This window comes from Pseudoliparis swirei, chromosome 3, assembly GCF_029220125.1.
Source record: "Pseudoliparis swirei isolate HS2019 ecotype Mariana Trench chromosome 3, NWPU_hadal_v1, whole genome shotgun sequence".
In the NCBI taxonomy this organism is placed as follows: domain Eukaryota; kingdom Metazoa; phylum Chordata; class Actinopteri; order Perciformes; family Liparidae; genus Pseudoliparis; species Pseudoliparis swirei.
The window spans coordinates 3,987,675-4,006,603 of record NC_079390.1 but is presented as its reverse complement, the minus strand read 5'-3'; the positions used below and the strand labels follow the sequence as shown (position 1 = coordinate 4,006,603).

The 18,929-nt window shown below is 40.7% G+C and overlaps 1 protein-coding gene across 1 annotated transcript in view; it reads left to right on the top strand.

The window, feature by feature from the left end:
* Positions 1–17,974, top strand: part of hephl1b (hephaestin-like 1b) — a 21,818-nt gene extending 3,844 nt beyond the window's left edge. Inside the window, exons 2-20 of the mRNA XM_056440242.1 lie at positions 1,204–1,448; positions 3,352–3,564; positions 4,364–4,570; positions 4,835–5,089; positions 5,934–6,102; positions 7,970–8,109; positions 8,248–8,379; positions 9,036–9,241; positions 9,933–10,077; positions 10,188–10,400; positions 11,631–11,850; positions 11,976–12,106; positions 13,155–13,280; positions 13,801–13,907; positions 14,228–14,462; positions 14,841–14,980; positions 15,640–15,793; positions 15,917–15,937; positions 17,554–17,974. Coding sequence (XP_056296217.1) covers positions 1,204–1,448; positions 3,352–3,564; positions 4,364–4,570; positions 4,835–5,089; positions 5,934–6,102; positions 7,970–8,109; positions 8,248–8,379; positions 9,036–9,241; positions 9,933–10,077; positions 10,188–10,400; positions 11,631–11,850; positions 11,976–12,106; positions 13,155–13,280; positions 13,801–13,907; positions 14,228–14,462; positions 14,841–14,980; positions 15,640–15,793; positions 15,917–15,937; positions 17,554–17,636 — 3,142 coding nt within the window. The 3' untranslated portion in view covers positions 17,637–17,974. The remainder of the gene's footprint in view (positions 1–1,203; positions 1,449–3,351; positions 3,565–4,363; positions 4,571–4,834; positions 5,090–5,933; positions 6,103–7,969; positions 8,110–8,247; positions 8,380–9,035; positions 9,242–9,932; positions 10,078–10,187; positions 10,401–11,630; positions 11,851–11,975; positions 12,107–13,154; positions 13,281–13,800; positions 13,908–14,227; positions 14,463–14,840; positions 14,981–15,639; positions 15,794–15,916; positions 15,938–17,553) is intronic.
* The last annotated feature ends 955 nt before the right edge of the window (positions 17,975–18,929 follow it).

Sequence of the window (18,929 nt, the reverse complement as noted above, 5' to 3'; positions counted from 1 at the left end):
TTAGTACAAAACTGTTGGTTGGGGTCATGACATGTTAGGAAGTGTTATTAATTCTATCATGTCTATAATACTCTCACTTTATTTCAGGAATGGACTACATCAAGCAGCACATGGAAGAACCCTCCCTGCAGCTATGTGATGCCACCAGGTCCAGTTCATCTGATGAAGAGAACTCCTTCTTCGTCATCTCAAGCGCATGACAGCAGCAAACAGCTGGATGGAGACGTGGATCACGTTGACTTGCTGAAATGCTTCCCAACTGTGTGCAGGCTGTCTGTGAAGCTAGACACACTCTACCTGCACCATCAGGGCCTGTGAAGCTAGACACACTCTACCTGCATCAGGGCCTGTGAAGCTAGACACACTCTACCTGCATCAGGGTCTGTGAAGCTAGACACACTCTACCTGCATCAGGGCCTGTGAAGCTAGACACACTCTACCTGCACCATCAGGGCCTGTGAAGCTAGACACACTCTACCTGCACCATGTGAACGGCTCCTCAGCATCGCAGGACTCGTCTTCAGCCCCAGAAGAGCGACACTGACATCTGTCCATTTTGAAAATCAACTTCTTTTGAAGATGAACAAGACATTTTTCACTTTAAAGTGATGATTTTTGTTGTTACTTTTGGTTCTGCTTTTTTCTGTGTTAATCGTGTTTTTATATTTTAGTAATTTCATAGTATTCATATCTTGCTAAGTTCATCCTAGCTCATACTCCTTGTTCATGGCGGCCACAGCACCCAAACAAATAAACTTCATAATTCTCAAAATTCTGACCCTTTGTTTTTTTTATTAACAGCATTTACTTTTACTTTCAATACTTAAGTACATTTAATATCAGAAAATTACTTTTGATACTTAAGTACAAAAAAAATCAGATACTTTAATACTTTTACTCAAGTAGTATTCTCATAGGTGACTTTTACTTTTACTTGAGTAATTTTCCAGTCAAGTATCTTTACTTTTACTCAAGTATGACTTTTGGGTACTTTATACACCACTGCTTATTTGTTGCCAAACAATTCACATCACATTTTTCGGAATGTTTACAAAATAAATAAAACTCCGTCATTGTGTAATCTGTACTCTACAATAGCCTTGAAATGAAGAAATGGCTACATATGTGTCTCTTTCTCTTTTGCCTCTCACACAAGACCTTCCTTCATGTTTACCCACTTCTCTGTTTCCACTTCTGTCTCAGGCATGCATCCACGTTTCTGAAAAGAGGAGCCCATCGTATCGGCAGTGTTTACAAGAAGGCCATGTTCAGAGAGTACACGGATGCCACGTACAGCCGCCTGGCCTCCCGACCGCCCTGGCTCGGCTTCCTGGGGCCGATACTGCGAGCTGAGGTTGACGAAGTTATCGTGGTCCACCTGAAGAACTTTGCGACCAGGAGCTACTCCATGCATCCTCATGGAGTTTTCTACGAGAAGAATACAGAGGGTATAGTGCTGCATCATACCCACCCTGCATGTAGAGATACACACTGTATTCACACACAAAAAAGCAGTGCAGAAACATGAATCAACTAGAACGGGCACTCGGTAGAGCGCATACCTTCGCATATCACAAGATTGGGCATTGAATTATGAACATTTTGGCATTAGTTGCATGCCAATTGGACAAAAATGTATCGTGCTATGGTAAAAAAAAAGATTTTGACCTTTCCATGACCTTGACCTTGACCTTTGACCCGATTGATCCCAAAATCTAATCAAATGGTCCCCGGATAATAACCAATCATTCCACCAAATTCCATGTGATTCAAGAAGATTTGTCCTGTTCATGACCTTTGACCTTGACCTTTGACCCGATCGATCCCAAAATCTAATCAACTGGTCCCCGGATAATAAACAATCATCCTACCAAATTTCATGCGATTCGGTTCAATACTTTTTGAGTTTTGCGAATAACACGCATACAAATAAATAAATACACGGCGATCAAAACATAACCTTCCGGCATTTTCAATGCGAAGGTCATTATGATACATCTCAGCTCAATCATACTAACTGATGCCCTGCAGTTGCTGTAATAATAGGACGACTTCTAATATTTAATATTGAATAACATACTGAATGGATTTCCTTCTAAAATGAATAGCAACAGTTTACAACTATATATGTCAGAATGACAGCAATGGGGATTTAGAAATTAAGAATGAAGTCTGATCGAAGAGATTTGAGTCATTGGAGGGCCTTCAAAGTTACGGCATTACGGTACTTCAGACCAACAGGACAATTTAATATGCAGGCTCGGTGATGAACATTGTCGTTGCCTTCATATTCAGACTAATTATTCTGTCAAATGGAAAAGCTTTGTGTAACTCTAGTCAGACTGTCGCTGGCAGGCTCATAAAATTATAGGACTAGCAAATGTGATACGGACTAAATGAGTCCAATAACCGTGTGACTAATATGGTCTTTTATTCCCTCCACATGTAAGTAGTATCCTGAACTTTGCATCTCCTTGTTGCGCAACGGGCCCCCATCCCCCGCTCACCGGTGGAGATGCATTGTGCTTCTAAAAGTCCATGGGGCAGGAACCTAAACTAACTTTTTATTTGCCCTCTTAACCCAGTAGGATGTAGTGCTTTAATAAGCATCTTACACATCAATCTGTCGATGACTCATAAAGAATATTTCGGGTCCAGTGACGTCTGATATTTTACAAATAGCAAATTGGGGCGGAAGGGAGCGAGACGAAGGGAGAGAGGAAGAGGATGGGGCGTCAACACAGGTCCCACTGGAAACCATTTCTCCCCCAAGCACCAAAGGATAGGCATACACTGCTTTTATGGGGACAGACGCAAACACAGATTGGCCTCAACTGGTGGCTGATTAACAAGCAGATTAACAATCAGCCACCAGCTGAGGCCAATTAGACACCGTTCCCTGAACCACACTCCCGCTCCACCCACTCTGCAGCCTAAACACACCTCGTTGCCACAACTGGTTAAAAAAAAATTCAACCATGTCATGTGAGGGTTCGCATATTGGTACAGAGGTCAGTGTACTTGAGACATCTATTACCAAGACTGAGGTCATTCATGTGTTCATATATCACCGAAACACATAGAGGCTGAACGTTTCACAGAGATAAGACCCATCGAGGAAATTAATATGAACCTGGACTTGGGAAACCTCCATTGAAGAATGAAACTCAGTCGATCAAACCTATCATCACATTCATGCTCATGACATATTCCATGTCCTCGGTTGTGCGTCTCAGGAATGTGCTCGTTTAGACTGCGGCGTTGCTTTCTCCGGACGTGAAGCGAAAACATTCCTCTGCATTGGAAACAGAGAGTGGGCTCAGAATAAACATCTTTCTATTGGTCTACCAGGGGCGCTCTATCCAGATGGGACATCAAGCGAGATGAAGAAGGACGACTCCGTTCCCCCCGGGGGCAGCTACACCTACCGCTGGGAGGTCAGGCCAGAGTTTGCCCCCACGGATGGCGACGCCAACTGCCTGACGTGGGTCTACCACTCCCACCTGGACGCCCCCAGAGAAATCGCCTCGGGTCTTATCGGAGCTCTGCTCACCTGCAAGAAAGGTATGAAGATATGTGACGATACCTGCTGTTTCATCATACTGATTTCACATCGGAAGAGAAGTTTCTCATGACGTGGCTGTATATTGTCTGATTGATTCATATAGCAATTGTAATTAATTTGCATGTTCCTTAATCATAGCTACAGTCACCAAAGGCCTCTTCACATCCATGCTTAAAAAGTCAATTACACCAACGCTCCAGAGTCTTAAGCCCTTAATGACTACATTGAAACGATGGCCACAAAAGAAACATATATACATAATATAAGAATACAAATACAGCCACAGGGGGAATTCCCCCACACTCACAACCTGGTATACACCTGCGGTTCATGCCTGCTATGAACTATTCATATACACTCTGTCATATTCATTGAATGTGTTTATGTAACTCTGTTCATCTGGTCACATGACATCTATTATTCTCTCCATCCTGGAGAGGGGTCCTCCTCTGTTGCCCTCCTGAAGGTTTCTTCCTCTTTATTCCCTGTGAAAGTTTTTTTCTTCTATTTGTTGGGAGTTTTTTTGTGATCCGATGTGAGGTCAGAGGTCAGGGATGTCGTATGTGCACATATTAAAAAGCCCTCTGAGGAAAATGTGTAATTTGTGATAGTGGGCTATATAACTGAATTGAATTATACATCCAATGAGTGCTGAGATGGGCTACATGGTAGATGGGATAAGCGATTTGGATAATGGAATGGAAAAAGATGACGTGTTCCTTTTCGCTGCGATCGACCGAATTTTCATATTTAACGTATTCATCCTGAACCTCGTCTCGTCTTTCTCTACGAGCGCAGGAATCTTGAAGGAGACGAACAATCCAGTCCAGGATCAGGCAAAGCTAGAGTCTGTCCGAAATGATGTGGACCAGGACGTCTTCCTGATGTTCAACGTGGTGGACGAAAACCTGAGTTGGTACCTGGAGGACAACATTCAAAACTGCTCCGATCCGGGCGGAGTCAACCAGGAGGACCCAGACTTTCAGGAGTCCAACCAGATGCACGGTGGGAGAGATGTTTCCCAGATTTCAGTCATACAAAAACGCAATGAAATTGAATAAAAAATATGATTTATTGGACTGTTTTTCACAAATTCTTCACGTGTTTATCTCAGTTTTCCCTTTCCTTTCCCCTGAGTCCTAAATTTTTTACTCATCACTTCAAATTGCTTTTTTACAAAGCCCCTAAAAGAAGGTTTAAAGGCTAAGTGTGTTCTCTTTGTCCTTTCCTCTAACCTCCGTTTGTCTTTTCTCTCTCTCTGTGTGACAGCTATTAACGGTTACATGTTTGGTAACCTGCCTGGAATCCAGTTGTGCCAGCACCGCGCCGTCGCCTGGCATTTGTTCGGCATGGGTAACGAGGTGGACATTCACTCGGCCTTTTTCCACGGGAACACGCTGCTGGACCGCGGCCACCGCACCGACGTCCTCAGCCTCTTCCCGGCCACGTTTGCGACGGCTGAGATGGTCCCGAAGGCCACGGGAAAGTGGTTGCTGACGTGCCAGGTCAACGACCACTTGCAGGGTAGGGCACCTGACCTTTAACCCCTGTGTGACCTTTGACCTCTCTGCTCAAATCGTGCAGAATTGATGACGTGGGGGAATGCATTTCATTGTGCGGTACTCCTCTGTAATTTGGTCAAAGGGACTTCACGAGTTTCTACTCCTAACATGAGTCAGGACTTTAAGGCCGGTTAAAGTCCATTGAAATTACTCCTAACACGAGTTAGGACTTTAAGGCCATCTAAAGTCCATTGAAATTACTCCTAACATGAGTCAGGACTTTAAGGCCCTCTAAAGTCCATTGAAATTACTCCTAACATGAGTCAGGACTTTAAGGCCGTCTAAAGTCCATTGAGATTACTCCTAACATGAGTCAGGACTTTAAGGCCCTCTAAAGTCCATTGAAATTACTCCTAACATGAGTCAGGACTTTAAGGCCCTCTAAAGTCCATTGAAATTACTCCTAACACGAGTCAGGACTTTAAGGCCGTCTAAAGTCCATTGAAATAAGAACTTAATGAGCCCTACTTCAACATTAAACACAATGCTTACACAGCTTTCCTTCAAACCAGGCATACCATAATAGCCTATTTGTATCTCTGGGACTTTAAAGAAACATACACAATTATATATATACTACACAAATTACAGCTTTGGTTCCTCCTGTCAGTGTCTGGTGTGCTCAAGAAAAAGAAAAGGAAGTACTCTGATAACTGAAGCCTGGGATAGTATCAAAAATAACCCCTTAAGATTTCCTGAGGCTCTCAAGGCGGAGTTTCCCCACAAGCTTTGAACACTTTGTGCATGGGAAAAAAGCTCCTTGTAATGTGTGTGTGCGTGTGTGTGACTCTTTTTATTTATTCCAGCTGGGATGCAGGCGTTTTATGAAGTGACGTCATGTGGCGGTGAAGCCGACTCTACAGTGGCGAGTGGCATTGTGAGAAACTACTACCTGGCGGCGAAGAAAGTCCAGTGGAGCTACGGCCCCTCGGGAAGGGATCTGATTAACAATGTATCCCTCACTGAAGCCGACAGGTGAGCAGACACCTCATGAACGATCAGTGTCATACTGCGGCATCCAACCTAACCAATGGTAACGGCTGTGCAACGCAAACTCTGCTGGCGGTTGGAACCGAACACGCAGTGAATGTGCACACGTGCCAGCTTTCTCCCGACTATTTAGATTATCGGGGATTATGTCCATTTGACTCATTTAGCTCAGACATTTAGCCCAATATGTAATTGATACTGCAAATAGCATGTCCAGTTGTATAGGCTAGCCTGTCATGTTATGTTGCAATAGTGCCTTGGACCCTGAAGTTATGACATCTGCCTCTCGGGAATACAGATGAAAAATAGCCTATTTGCTAACTCTGGCACATTTACAGAAATGTTTTTATTAATGTGCACTGTCCCTTTAAAAAAAAAATTTGCATTTTCTTAACAAACTGAAAATATGTCTTACAATATATATTATTATTATTATAATATTATATACATAAATATACATGATTAATCGCAATTGAAAGTTTGTTCCTTCTTTTTAAAGACAAAACTGCTTCTCTGACTGACAGGCTGCTATAGAGCCTCACATGTGTGGTGGGAGGTCCTTGTGATTTACTGAGTGATCATTGGTTGTTTTTTTCGCAAAATGTTGACAGATAAACGGATTGACCAATCACGTTGAAGGTTTCATGTGACGAGTTCTTTCCGCGCCGCGTCACCCGACACGTCGCCCTCCGTTCCTCTGTGTATCAGAGGGGGAGACGGGAGGAAGGAGGAGCAGGAGGAAACCCGACTGATTCATCCACGAGTTAAACTGATTTCTGCTCCTTATTTTTGCGGAGAAATAATTGTTTTAAAAATGGAAACAGTGTCAAACCGTACTGCCGCGGTTTGACACTCAGAGGAATGTAACAACTTCAACGAACACCGGAAGCAAGTCGAAGTGTCCTTGAGCAAGGCACTGAACCCCCAGTTGCTTCCCGGGCGCATCACTGCAGCCCACTGCTCCTTAATAACTAAGGATGGGTTAAATGCAGAGAACTAATTTCCCCTTGTGGATTAATAAAGTATATAAAATAAAAATAAAAATAAAATCTATAAAAAAATAAATAATAAAAAAAAGTCGTTAATTGCATAAACATATTTGTGTGCGTTAAGGCGGCCAAATTAATCGCATAGATTAACGCGTTAACGCTGACAGCCCTAGTATATATATATTATATGTGTATATAATATTATATATATATATGTATAGAATATTTTAATAATAATATATATATAATAATATATATACATGTGTATATATATAGGTATATAATATAATTATATTTATATATATAATAATAACATTAATATTATATATATATAATATATATATATATATGCAAATATAAAATATTCATCAAATTCCTCCAAGCTCTTAACACAGTATAGATATTATAATAATTCCTGTGTTTGTTTTAGCCGGGCTAATATGTATCAGTCATTTTTTTGCATCTAGAAAGTACAGCCTCTTGGGAGCTTACTGACTAGATAATCACTATTTTATGAAGTGATGAACCTCTGAAGAGAGTTGTCTGTGTGTGTGTTTGTCATCTGCTCTTGGCTGATTATACGTGAACTGGCCGTTCCCTCGGGGAGGCGTCTAATGTAAACGGTGTATCTTGTGATCGTGACTCAGTTGTTATCGTGTCTCTGTTATTGTTCCTGACCTGACACATCAGCTATTTCACTGTGTTCCCTTGTTTCGCAAGAGAAAATGAGAGATGTTTGTGTCATCTAGGCCACGTATCCATTACGTATCAGTCGTTCTCTGTTCCGTTTACTTACGGTATCTTGTGCTTCATATCCTCTTTTCCTCCCGCCCACACACACACCCTACCTCTTCCTCTTATAGTGCGTCTGAGGTGTTTTTTGGACGAGACAGGGGGGGGATCGGAGGTGAATACCTCAAAGTGATATACGTGGAGTACACAGACGACACCTTCACCGTCACAAAGCCACCGAGCCCCAATTCTCAACACTTGGGAATCTTGGGTAAGGACCTTCCTTTTTTAGCCAAGTTCCAGATTTAGCAAATGTATATCATACTCCCTCTTCTGTTCTCTCTGGAACACTTGTGTCTTCCTCCTACATACTCCTGTCCGGTCACACTGTGTGTTTGTGTTTGTCCAGGTCCAGTCCTGAGGGCAGAGGAAGGAGACACTCTCAGAGTGACTTTCATGAATGAAGCTGATAGAAATTACAGCATCCAGCCTCATGGCCTGCAGTACGATAAACGCTTCCAGGGAGTCAGCTATGAGGACGGTGAGGAAGCAACCATTGCCATCATTTAAAATGTTTAACTTGAGTGGTGATAGTATCATTTATACACCATCTCAAAACATACCTGTTTACACTGGCATTTGGTTAAATTACATCTCTATGGCCTTCTTCTTATCTTTTTATCCATTTATTTTTATTTGAGTTTTATTGTGTTGCTCTTTTAACTGTTGAAATATTTTGGCTCCTGTTATTGCCAATTTGTTTTAATTGACTACTGTACTTCACTTTGAGACCCTTTGTCTTTGCAATATAAATATACTTCACTTACTTACTTAAGGAGAGAGGATTCATGGAGCTGTATTCTAGTGGAACTATAGGTGGTTGTTAACATTTCAGGTTGATAGAGACATTTAGTCTTTCTGTGTTTCTAATGTTACAGACCAGAGAATTAATTTAATTTAAAACAAAGACCCAAAACTCAAATGATAATCCGCTTTTTTTTCTGTATGAATTCCATGTCGGAAAGGTTTATTGACTAAGAGATGACAATATCTGCAGTGCACAACTTAAAATAATGCAACTTAATGAATCACACACGTTTTTTTAAAACTGTTTCCAGGCTCAATTTAAAGAGTTTTACAGAAGAAGAAAAAGCTTATTTCAAACAACCAGTTGGTTCTTTGTGTGCCGTGCTGCAGGTGTTGACAAGCCGGGCTCCCACGTTGGTCCAGGGCAGAACTTCACCTACACCTGGCAGGTGCTGGAAGGGCCGTCCTCATCCGATTCCCCCTGCATCCCCTACCTGTACTTCTCTGCCACCGATCCCGCCGCAGACACCAACTCCGGATTAGTGGGACCGCTGCTCGTGTGCAAGAAGGGAACGCTGGCGGAGAACGGAGCCCAGGTGGCGCTTCATCCTCCACTCGCACACACGTTCTCTCACAGAGAAATACAGGGAATCAAAACCTCATCGCGCTATATTGGGATCTGATCAAATTCAATTATATCTTCCAGCAAATCGGGCCATCGCAGATCAAATAAGATGACAACAAAGTACACTGTTCTACAGATAAAGATAAACAAAACAGCAGGCCTTGATATTTCTTTTTTTTTTCTTCTTTGGTTTATTTGATAAGGGACAGTGCACATTATTAAAAAACATTTCTGTAAATGTGCCAAGAGGCTCTTTTTCATCTAGTCCTGAGAGGCAGATGTCTTAAAACAAACCTAAAATACAAGATTACACATACAATGTTTGTACAATATTTACACTTTCCACTGGCTGCACAAAAAATTAATAGGGAGAACTCTTAGAGATTGTCAAGTACTAACAAGACAATTCTACAAGAAGTCTCACAACTTTCAAAACAGACAAAGCAAATTAAAACAACGAACAATGAAAACTATGAACAATGAAAACTATGTTAAAATGGAGAGAATAAAAACATCCATGCCAGAGACACAGAACATAAAAGCATGCAGAGTAAATGAAATATACACATTTAAAACAGTTGTATTCATGATGCTCACTGCAATGAAACCCCCTAATGTACATCCTTTCTCTTACTGTGTGTGTGTGTGTGTGTGTGTTACAGAAGGGTCTGGATCGAGAGTTCTTCCTCCTGTTTTCTGTCATGGATGAAAATATGAGCTGGTATTTGAAGGAGAATATTGAGATGTTTGGCAGCACCGACACAAACCCATTAGGCGAAGACTTTGAGGAGAGCAATTTGATGCACGGTAAATCAATGTGTGGTTTCACCTCACTGCATGTTTTTGATTGAGATATTATTTGATTGATACTGATTAGAACTTAGTGCTATTTCTGTTTATTTTTATTTTTATACCAGCTGTGAACGGACGCATGTATGGGAACCTTCAGGGACTGGAGATGTGTGCCGGGGACAGAGTGAGTTGGTACACGTTTGGGCTCGGCACAGAGGTGGACATCCACGGTGTTTATTTCGAGGGGAACACCTTCAAGAAGCAGAGCACGACACGCGACACACTCAGCGTGTTCCCTCACACCACGGCGACCGCCTTCATGCAGCCGAGCACTCCTGGTTAGTTATATCACACACACACACACACACACACACACACACATGGACAGACACCCACACACACAGACAGATTTGTTCTTTATAAGCATGCTGAGATAACGTGACGTGTATCCGTGTTCCAACTGGAGAGACATCAATAACTACAACACCATTAGGAAATATCTATATTTGAGTCAATAGATATTGAGTTTTTTAAGTTTTAGAATATATACATCCAAATTCACAAAATCACTGACATTAGAATATGAGAGGCAGAAGATAAGACAATGCAAATAATGAAAATACAGTTTATATTATGAGGTGATTTGGCAGAGAGGATTATGTCACAACCTCAAAATATAAACACAAATTATAAACGTGCTCTGAAGATGGAGAACTCTACAATAAAACAAGTGAAGTGTGGCTTCCCCAAAGTCCAAATACCAACACAAATGAAGTAGTGAACTACACTGAGGACATACACATGAATTCTGCTTTCAATCACCAGTTATGTTTGAATAAAAAAATTAAACACCTCCACTTCAATCTACGAATATCAGAATCAGAAACATTGACTTGCTGCGTGTGTCAGACACACAAATAATTTGACTTGACGGCCGGTGTGTACATTAGACAGAACAACAACAACAACAATCATCAGTCAACTCAGTGCAAGAATTTAAAGATTACATTTACAATGGTATGAGATCAAATATAGTGCACAAACAGATAAAAGTGATTTATACATATATATATATATAAATAATATTATTATTATATATATTATTATTATATTATATATATGTATATATGTGTGTGCAGTATATATATATATATTATTTTATTATTATAATTATATTATATACATCTTATAAACACATATATATATATATATATGCAGTATATATATGTATATATGTGTATATAATATATATACATATACTGACATATTTTCAATTTGTTAAGAAAATGCAAAAACAACCTTTTTAAGCGACAGTGCACATTAATAAAAAAAAATCTGTAAATGGGCCAGAGTTAGCCAAGAGGCTATTTTTCATCAGGCTATCAGTCATATGCAAATATATCTCCCCTTAAATCAGCACATACATCATTCTGGTGGAAATTGCTTATTTAGCTCAAAATCCTCTCCCTCCCAAAATAAACCAGTGTTCCAGGGAGCCACAGAGGAGATACTGGATGTTTCAGCTGCCTCATAATCCATAAACACATTCCCTCTAAACCTCTTCTCAGGCCTGTATGAGGTGAGCTGCAGGGTGACGGACCACTTCTCGGCCGGCATGAGGCAGCACTACCGGGTGAACCTCTGCCCGGGTCACAAACCCAAGCTCGCGCACTCGCGAGGGCCGACCCAGATCGTGCAGTATTTCATCAGCGCCGAAGAAATAGAGTGGGACTTCTCGCCAAAAAGAGACTGGGAGCTGGAGAAGCACAACGCCACGCAGGAGAACAGGTGTGTGTGTGTGTGTAAGATGATTGCAGGGCGATGTGTTCCCCGCATTGGAGCCCGCAGCCTGTGATTAGTGGCGTAACTTATTACTGTTTGTTAATGGAAGCAAATTGGTACATGTGTCCCAGTCCAGGCAATATATTTGTGGCAAAAGGGGAAAACAGAATCGGCTCGCGCTACAAGAAGGTGGTGTACAGAGAATACACCGACGGCACCTTCAGGGTCCAGAAGGAACGGCAGCAGCACTTGGGAATTCTGGGTAAGCTCAGTGCTCTTTATGATGGAAAGAGGTTTTATTTGCATGTATGTATAGTTGATTCAACCATGTAGTCTTTCTATAAAACTATTTAATTGGCACACTCAGCACTTTATCCTGGACACTTTAGCCTGCTGAAAATTCACTTGGGTCACTGCCTTGTGTATGTATTTTGTTTCCTCTGTATATTTAGTATTTTAGTACTGTATTTTTATTTTTTAGCTTTCATTAATGCTCTAATGTGCATCCGCTGCTGTGATCCTACAATTTCCCCACTGTGGGACTAATAAAGGAATATATAATCTTGTCACGGGAGTATTAGTATGAACCCAATAGCAAGACTCAGGAGACAGAACTGCAAATAATGATCTTTACTCAGAGAATCATCAGGAACAGAACACTAAGAAATATATAAACACAATATGTAACACACGAGGGCTGAAAACACAAGATAATCTGGCAGAGGACAAGTGAGGGGACCTGAGTAGACAGGGACTAACGAGGGAATGGGCAACAGGTGAGACGGGCATGAGGACCAGGTGAAGGGAATGAGGGACTAACGAGGTGGGAGTGGCCAGAGGCAGGTGAGAGAACAGGTGAAGGGAGTTGGACTAACGAGACGGGAAGCAGGATCTTGAATGACGTGATAGTGAAACAGGCAGACAGGATGAAAACAACTCATAAAAGGAAAGTGTGTTGCTAAACTGTGACAAATCTAATCTCATCTATTTGTCTTTGTCTCTTCACTTATTGCAGAACCAGCTTTTTTTTTTAAATCACTTCTTAAAACCCATTTTTATACAACAGCTTTTAAGTGATGTCGTCCTTTCCTGCAGTTCTTTGATCTAATTTAGTTTCTTTGTTCTTTATTTTTAATTTTTTAATTTTACGATTCCATTTGTTTTGCCTTGACTCTGTTGAGCACTTTATTAACTCTATTTTTAAAGGTGCTATATGAATAAAGTTAATGCTCCCTGTCAAAGTTGTTTTTTCTGAAGTTTAACATAAAAGTGAATACAAATAATTTCTAATGTTTTTTTTCTTCCTATAGGTCCAATAGTCAAAGCGGAGACCGGGGAGCAAGTTGTGATCACGTTCAAGAACAAAGCGAGCCGTCCGTACTCGATCAGCCCGCACGGCGTGAAGGCCAGCGGCGCTCACATCCCCGTCAACCCCGGTGAGAAATAAATCATATTTGGGGGGGAAATTATTTCAAATGTGTGCCGTTGTTTTCTCACAAAAAGGTTTAACCCTCCTGTTATGTACTTTGTCTGTATAAAACTTCTTCTGCTTACCTTAATGTAATCAAAGTAAAAATTTAAAAACATTTAAATCATGCATTTGCAACCTCCCCCCCTTGCAGGTTTATAATACAGAGATGATGTTCTCATCACCACATTAGGAAAAAAGAAGTTTAAATAAAATTTATGAGAAAATACATGTTATGGTAGATTAATGCAATTTATTTAAAGATGTTTGAACATGTATTTTTTATTAAAATGAGTGAGTTGAGCTCTGATCTATGGATGGGTGAATAACCCAAAACTGATTGAATTGTTAGTCATGGTATTGGTGATGAGGTACAAACTATATTTCTTAGGATTTTTGGGGTTTCTGACAACTTTTGGATGATTCAACATCGTTGCTGTACCTGAGAAATGAACTTAGCAGGAGGGTTAACGTTCTCTCGTCTCCAGGCCGCATCATCGAGCTGACGTGGGATATTCCTGAAAGCTCTGGTCCGGGGGTCTCGGATCCTAACTGCATCTCGTATGCCTACTACTCCAACGTGGACTTCGTTAAGGTACATATGACACACACACACATCACATTGTTGCTGCAAAAATAATGAATTTAATGGGCATTGGCGGCAATTGCAACAACTAACTACCTTTTATATGCACTATTAGATTTTGCTGCCCCATATCAATAGAAATTAAAAGCTGGTTTCTAATTTAGAAAAATGTTGGAAACAAATATTTGATTGTGGTTTGAAACCAGATGTTGCAGTATCAAGATAAAATAGACAGGAAACCACTTTAAAAGTATAATTTCTTCAGTTTTCTTCTTCAGTCGGAGTAGAAATGTGGACGTTCATAACAGAATTCATGTGTTATCGCTCAGGATCTGTACAGCGGTCTTGTGGGGCCGCTGGTCGTATGCAGGCCCGGGACGCTGCAGCGCGGCGAGGGGCCCGACAGACGGAGGACCGACGTGGAGAAGGAGTTCGCTCTGCTCTTCATGGTGCACGATGAAAACCAGTCGTGGTACTTGGACGACAACATCAGAACATACCTTGAAGTCGACCCGGATACCTTCGTTAAAGACGAGGACTTCCAGGAGAGCAACATGATGCACGGTGAGAGACGAGACGGGAGATCGAAAGTGTCTTTTAGTCACTGAAGGAACGTATTGATCCTCGGAAGAGAACTGGGTTAAATAAAATGAATAAAATAAATAAAATAAAATAAATTAAATTAATTAAATAAAATATATATATAATATAAAATATATATATAATATAAATATATATAATATAAAATAAATAATGAAATTAAAAGAAATTAAATTCCAAAAATTAAAGTAAATACATTTTAAAAAGATTTTTTTAAATTGCCTTTTATACATGTGCCAAAGTTCCTATATAAGTTGTATTAATGTCGTTGTCAAAAGGAAGTCCGGCTTGTGTCTGGTTCTCCGTGATAAGTGTGTGTGGTAATCTCTGTGTCTATTGAAGGGATCAATGGTCAACTGTATGGGAACCTCCGTGGACTGGAGATGATCCAGGGCCAGAAGGTTGACTGGTATCTTCTGGGCATGGGCAACGAAGTGGACATACACACCGTTCACTTCCACGCTGAGACTTTTACCTACAAGGTAACCCCGAGGGCAAATTTATACACATATAACGGACCTTTTGATAACTGTATTGAACAGTGTAGAACGAGTCCGTTTGAAACCAGTCTAATAATACACTTCTGATATTGGGTGTTTTTATGCTCCATCTACATCGCGTGTTGAAATGCGCCCCGAGTTCATCTTTTTTGGAAGCAGAAAGAGCAGAGATCATTTTCAATATTGTGTGATTTTGTTTTACTTGTTTTCAGTCCACTCGGTGGTTTACATTTGAGATCAATTTGTTTGAGTGTATCCCAAAGCTATCGGCAACTGTTTATAAATTATTTATGGGCTGAATAGCATTTCCAATCACTGTTGTTTTTCCCATCCATCCAAAGATCCACTTTATTGTATCCCTCTGTGAATACGTCTTGGCATAAGAGTCTTGTAAACAAGCTTATTGATACTGTTTGATGACAACTCAAAGCAGTTTAGCTTTTTAGTTTCGCAGGTGTGATTTTAAAATTGTATTTCACATGAATTATCATTGTGATCTAGACCCAAGATCTTTCCAATGTTTTGGTATATTTTATGGAAAGAAAGGGAGGTTGATGAGATCAAGTGTGGATTTCAACTGGTGCCTATTTCTTTCTTGTTGTTCCCCTGTGTTTGTGTGTTTGTTGTGTTGTGTGCGTTAGACGGACCGCGTGCACCGTGCAGACGTCTTCGATCTCTTCCCCGGGATTTTCCAGACCGTGGAGATGGTCGCCGGGAACCCGGGGACGTGGCTGCTCCACTGTCACGTCACCGACCACATCTACGCCGGCATGGAGACCACGTTCACCATCGCCGGTGTGTATGTGTGTTGTGTAAAGGACACGTGTGTGTTGACATAACGGCAGCATGGGCATGAATCTGAACATCCACTGGAGAGGATTTGTCTGACGCCTCACTTTTCTCTTTTTTTTTTTTCAGTTCCCAAAAGCTCCTCACATGGTAAGATCTCTTTTTGTTTTTTTTAATGTCATCAACACTTCAAAGCATACGGCACGGGTCAAAAAGTACCAAAGTATATCAGTACTGTGTTGGTATTTGAAATATGTCCGTCACGACTTGGTAGGATGACTTTGAAACAAGGTTAAGTTGAGTAGAATATATACTTTAATGTATTTAAAATATACTGAAATGTTCAATAGTATATTGCAAATATACTATCAAACAATTGTACTTTCTGCAAATATATAAAAAGTATACTAAAGTCACGCTTTCACCTATTTTAAAAATTCAACTTTTAAAACACTTTAAAATAATTGTACTGTAGTATACTTTCAAGAAATACATAAGAAAAATATCCAGCAATTTACTTAAATGTACTTCTTCAAACTTTGTGTTCAAGCATGTTTTTTGTAAAATATGTGCTCTAAATTAGCATTGAAACAAGTACTGAGTTTAAATATACCATTTTTTTGGTAATAAATTAGTTAACTTATTCATGCCATTTTTATATATTAATTGCTGCAGTAGATCACTGGAGATCCTGGCAAACTCAGCACTTTACTTTATTTTCCCCCTGTATATTTAGTTTTTTAATATTGTGTTTTATATATATTTTTATTGATGCTCTGATGTGCACCGTTGCTGTGATTTTTGAAATCCCCCCCTTGGGACAAATAAAGGGATATCATATCCCAAAAGTATACTTTTGGGATATTATTAACACATTATAAATATATTAATGTTGTGATAACTAGCATGATGTCCATCACCTTTGCAATAGTTTTGGTTAATATTAAAATAATATTGCTTTGTAATTGGTTTTCAACACAGATTGGCTTCATACGTCTTTACTGCATTACCATCACACAAAATCTATTGATGAATTGCTTGTAAAAACTGTATATATTCTAAGAGTATTAGTATATAACCGTGCTAACAGATATTCACATAGGCGCCGTTAGTCAAGTGTGTATTATATGTTTGAGTGTGGCGTCTATCTCAGGTTGACCACAGGGGGCAGTGTGGAGCAGTGTGGCAGGTAATTGATATTTGGGGCACAGGTGCAACTGACCTGGGTGATGATGCATGGGTGACGGGGAGATGGGAGCATGGTTTCTACATAACGTGAGTTTTATAAACGGGTAACGATGCATAAACACGGTCCTGCAGGACTGTCGATGGTTCTCTCTGGGCTCAGCTCAAAGTGGGAAACCAGTTATTGGACATTTTGTTTCTGCTGTGACGTCATGGATGTGGAATGTTCCGTCAAATGTTATCTGCGTTTGCTCGGTTGGTATTGGGTGTCGGGGAGAAACGGGAGTTATTTGGGTTAGACATTCCTGTGGCGACTGTTGGAGATCCATTGTAGATGAGTTTTATCTCGATAAGGATGACATTGATTGCAGTCGTGCTTCCGGGCCGGTGAAGATGAGATCTCCTGTAACACTGTTTACGTCCCGAAATGACGAATTCAAAGACACAGCGGCGGCCTGCAGGTTATCTTGAGGCTGCGTTTCCATGTGATAAGACCTCCTGGCTGTAACGCGTTTCATCATTTTCTCACCCCTCCCCTCCATGTCTCTGACTTCCACTCCCTCGCATATTTCCTGTTGCAGCTCCAGGAGTCGGAGGCTCCGTGACGACGCTGCTGCTGTCGCTGGCCCTCGGCCTCGCGGCTGCAGGGTGGGGCCCGCGCTGACGAAGGGACTCCGACTACTGGGGATATTAATGCACTGACCACGAAACCCAGGGACGAAATCACTGCCTGTGTTAGCGATAGAGCTCATGCCTGTAAATAATCAAGCAATAATCAGACCAGTCCAAATATATCAAAGGAGGTAAAATCATGTATGAAGTTATTTGGACTACCAAAAAAAAAAGGCTTTTTATATGTATGAGTTGTTTCTATGTTGACTTTTTTTTAAATCTGCCATGTTGCTGCACTGGGTTTGATTTTGTTCGTGTTTTAGTTGCAAAGCGTTGTTGTACTATCATGTTTATTCCAGTTCTGATTGTGCAATAAAGACATGGATGTGATATGTGGGGTTATTCGTCCACGTGTTGACCGCAATTACAACCTACAGCCACCAGGTGGCGTTAACTACAGCAAGTTGTCAAGAGAACAAATCAGTGATAACTAATGTTCTTATTATGTGTGTGTGTGGTTAATCCTTTGCAGCTTTATTTACATTTCATTTTAAGTAGAATAACAATATACATAATTGTATTGTTAGAGTTTATTTTGGTTATAATTGTTCTTAAATCAGATCCTTAAAATGTTGTATTCTATTTCCACTGGATTGTTGTTCATGAGGTCTCCGGCTATGTGTCCCCATCAGATCAATGACTCCTTTAGATAAAGTGCAGGAAATAAACACAGCGCTCGTGTGGTGTAAAGAATGACAATGAGGGTGTAGCATCGCTCACAGTTAATCACGTGTTGATGGCTGATACGCAAGACAGTCTGAGTATTGGTTAACCCAGATCTGATCGATCAAATGACCCATCGACCTGAAAGGGTTTCACAGGCTGCCACATTTTTTAATAAATTGAATTCCAAAACCTTTAATCTGAGCCATTGATCAATCTAACAGCCCACAATGAGCCTATCGGTGTTGGTTTCGTTGGAGGTTCTGTTGGTCACTCAGCGGCTGCTTTGCATATGGATTAGATCACAGGATAGCGCACTGGAAGTGGACGACCATGTTTTCACTGTGATATAACCCCCAAGTGAGACATATCGGGAGTCAAAATGATTTTTAAAAGACGGAGATGCGCAAATGTGACGTCATCTCCTGGACTGCGGACTAATGTCTCTGCGTGTCGAGCAATGAAAGTGAACTAACTTAACTTTATTATCGGATGTTGCATTGAAGAGGACTTGCAACTTCAGCATATCATTTCTTGGTAAACACCGGACTCGTAAACACTTTACGCAACTGACGGGCGTCCCTGCTCCCGTTTGCCTCTCTCTCTCTCTCTCTCTCTCAAT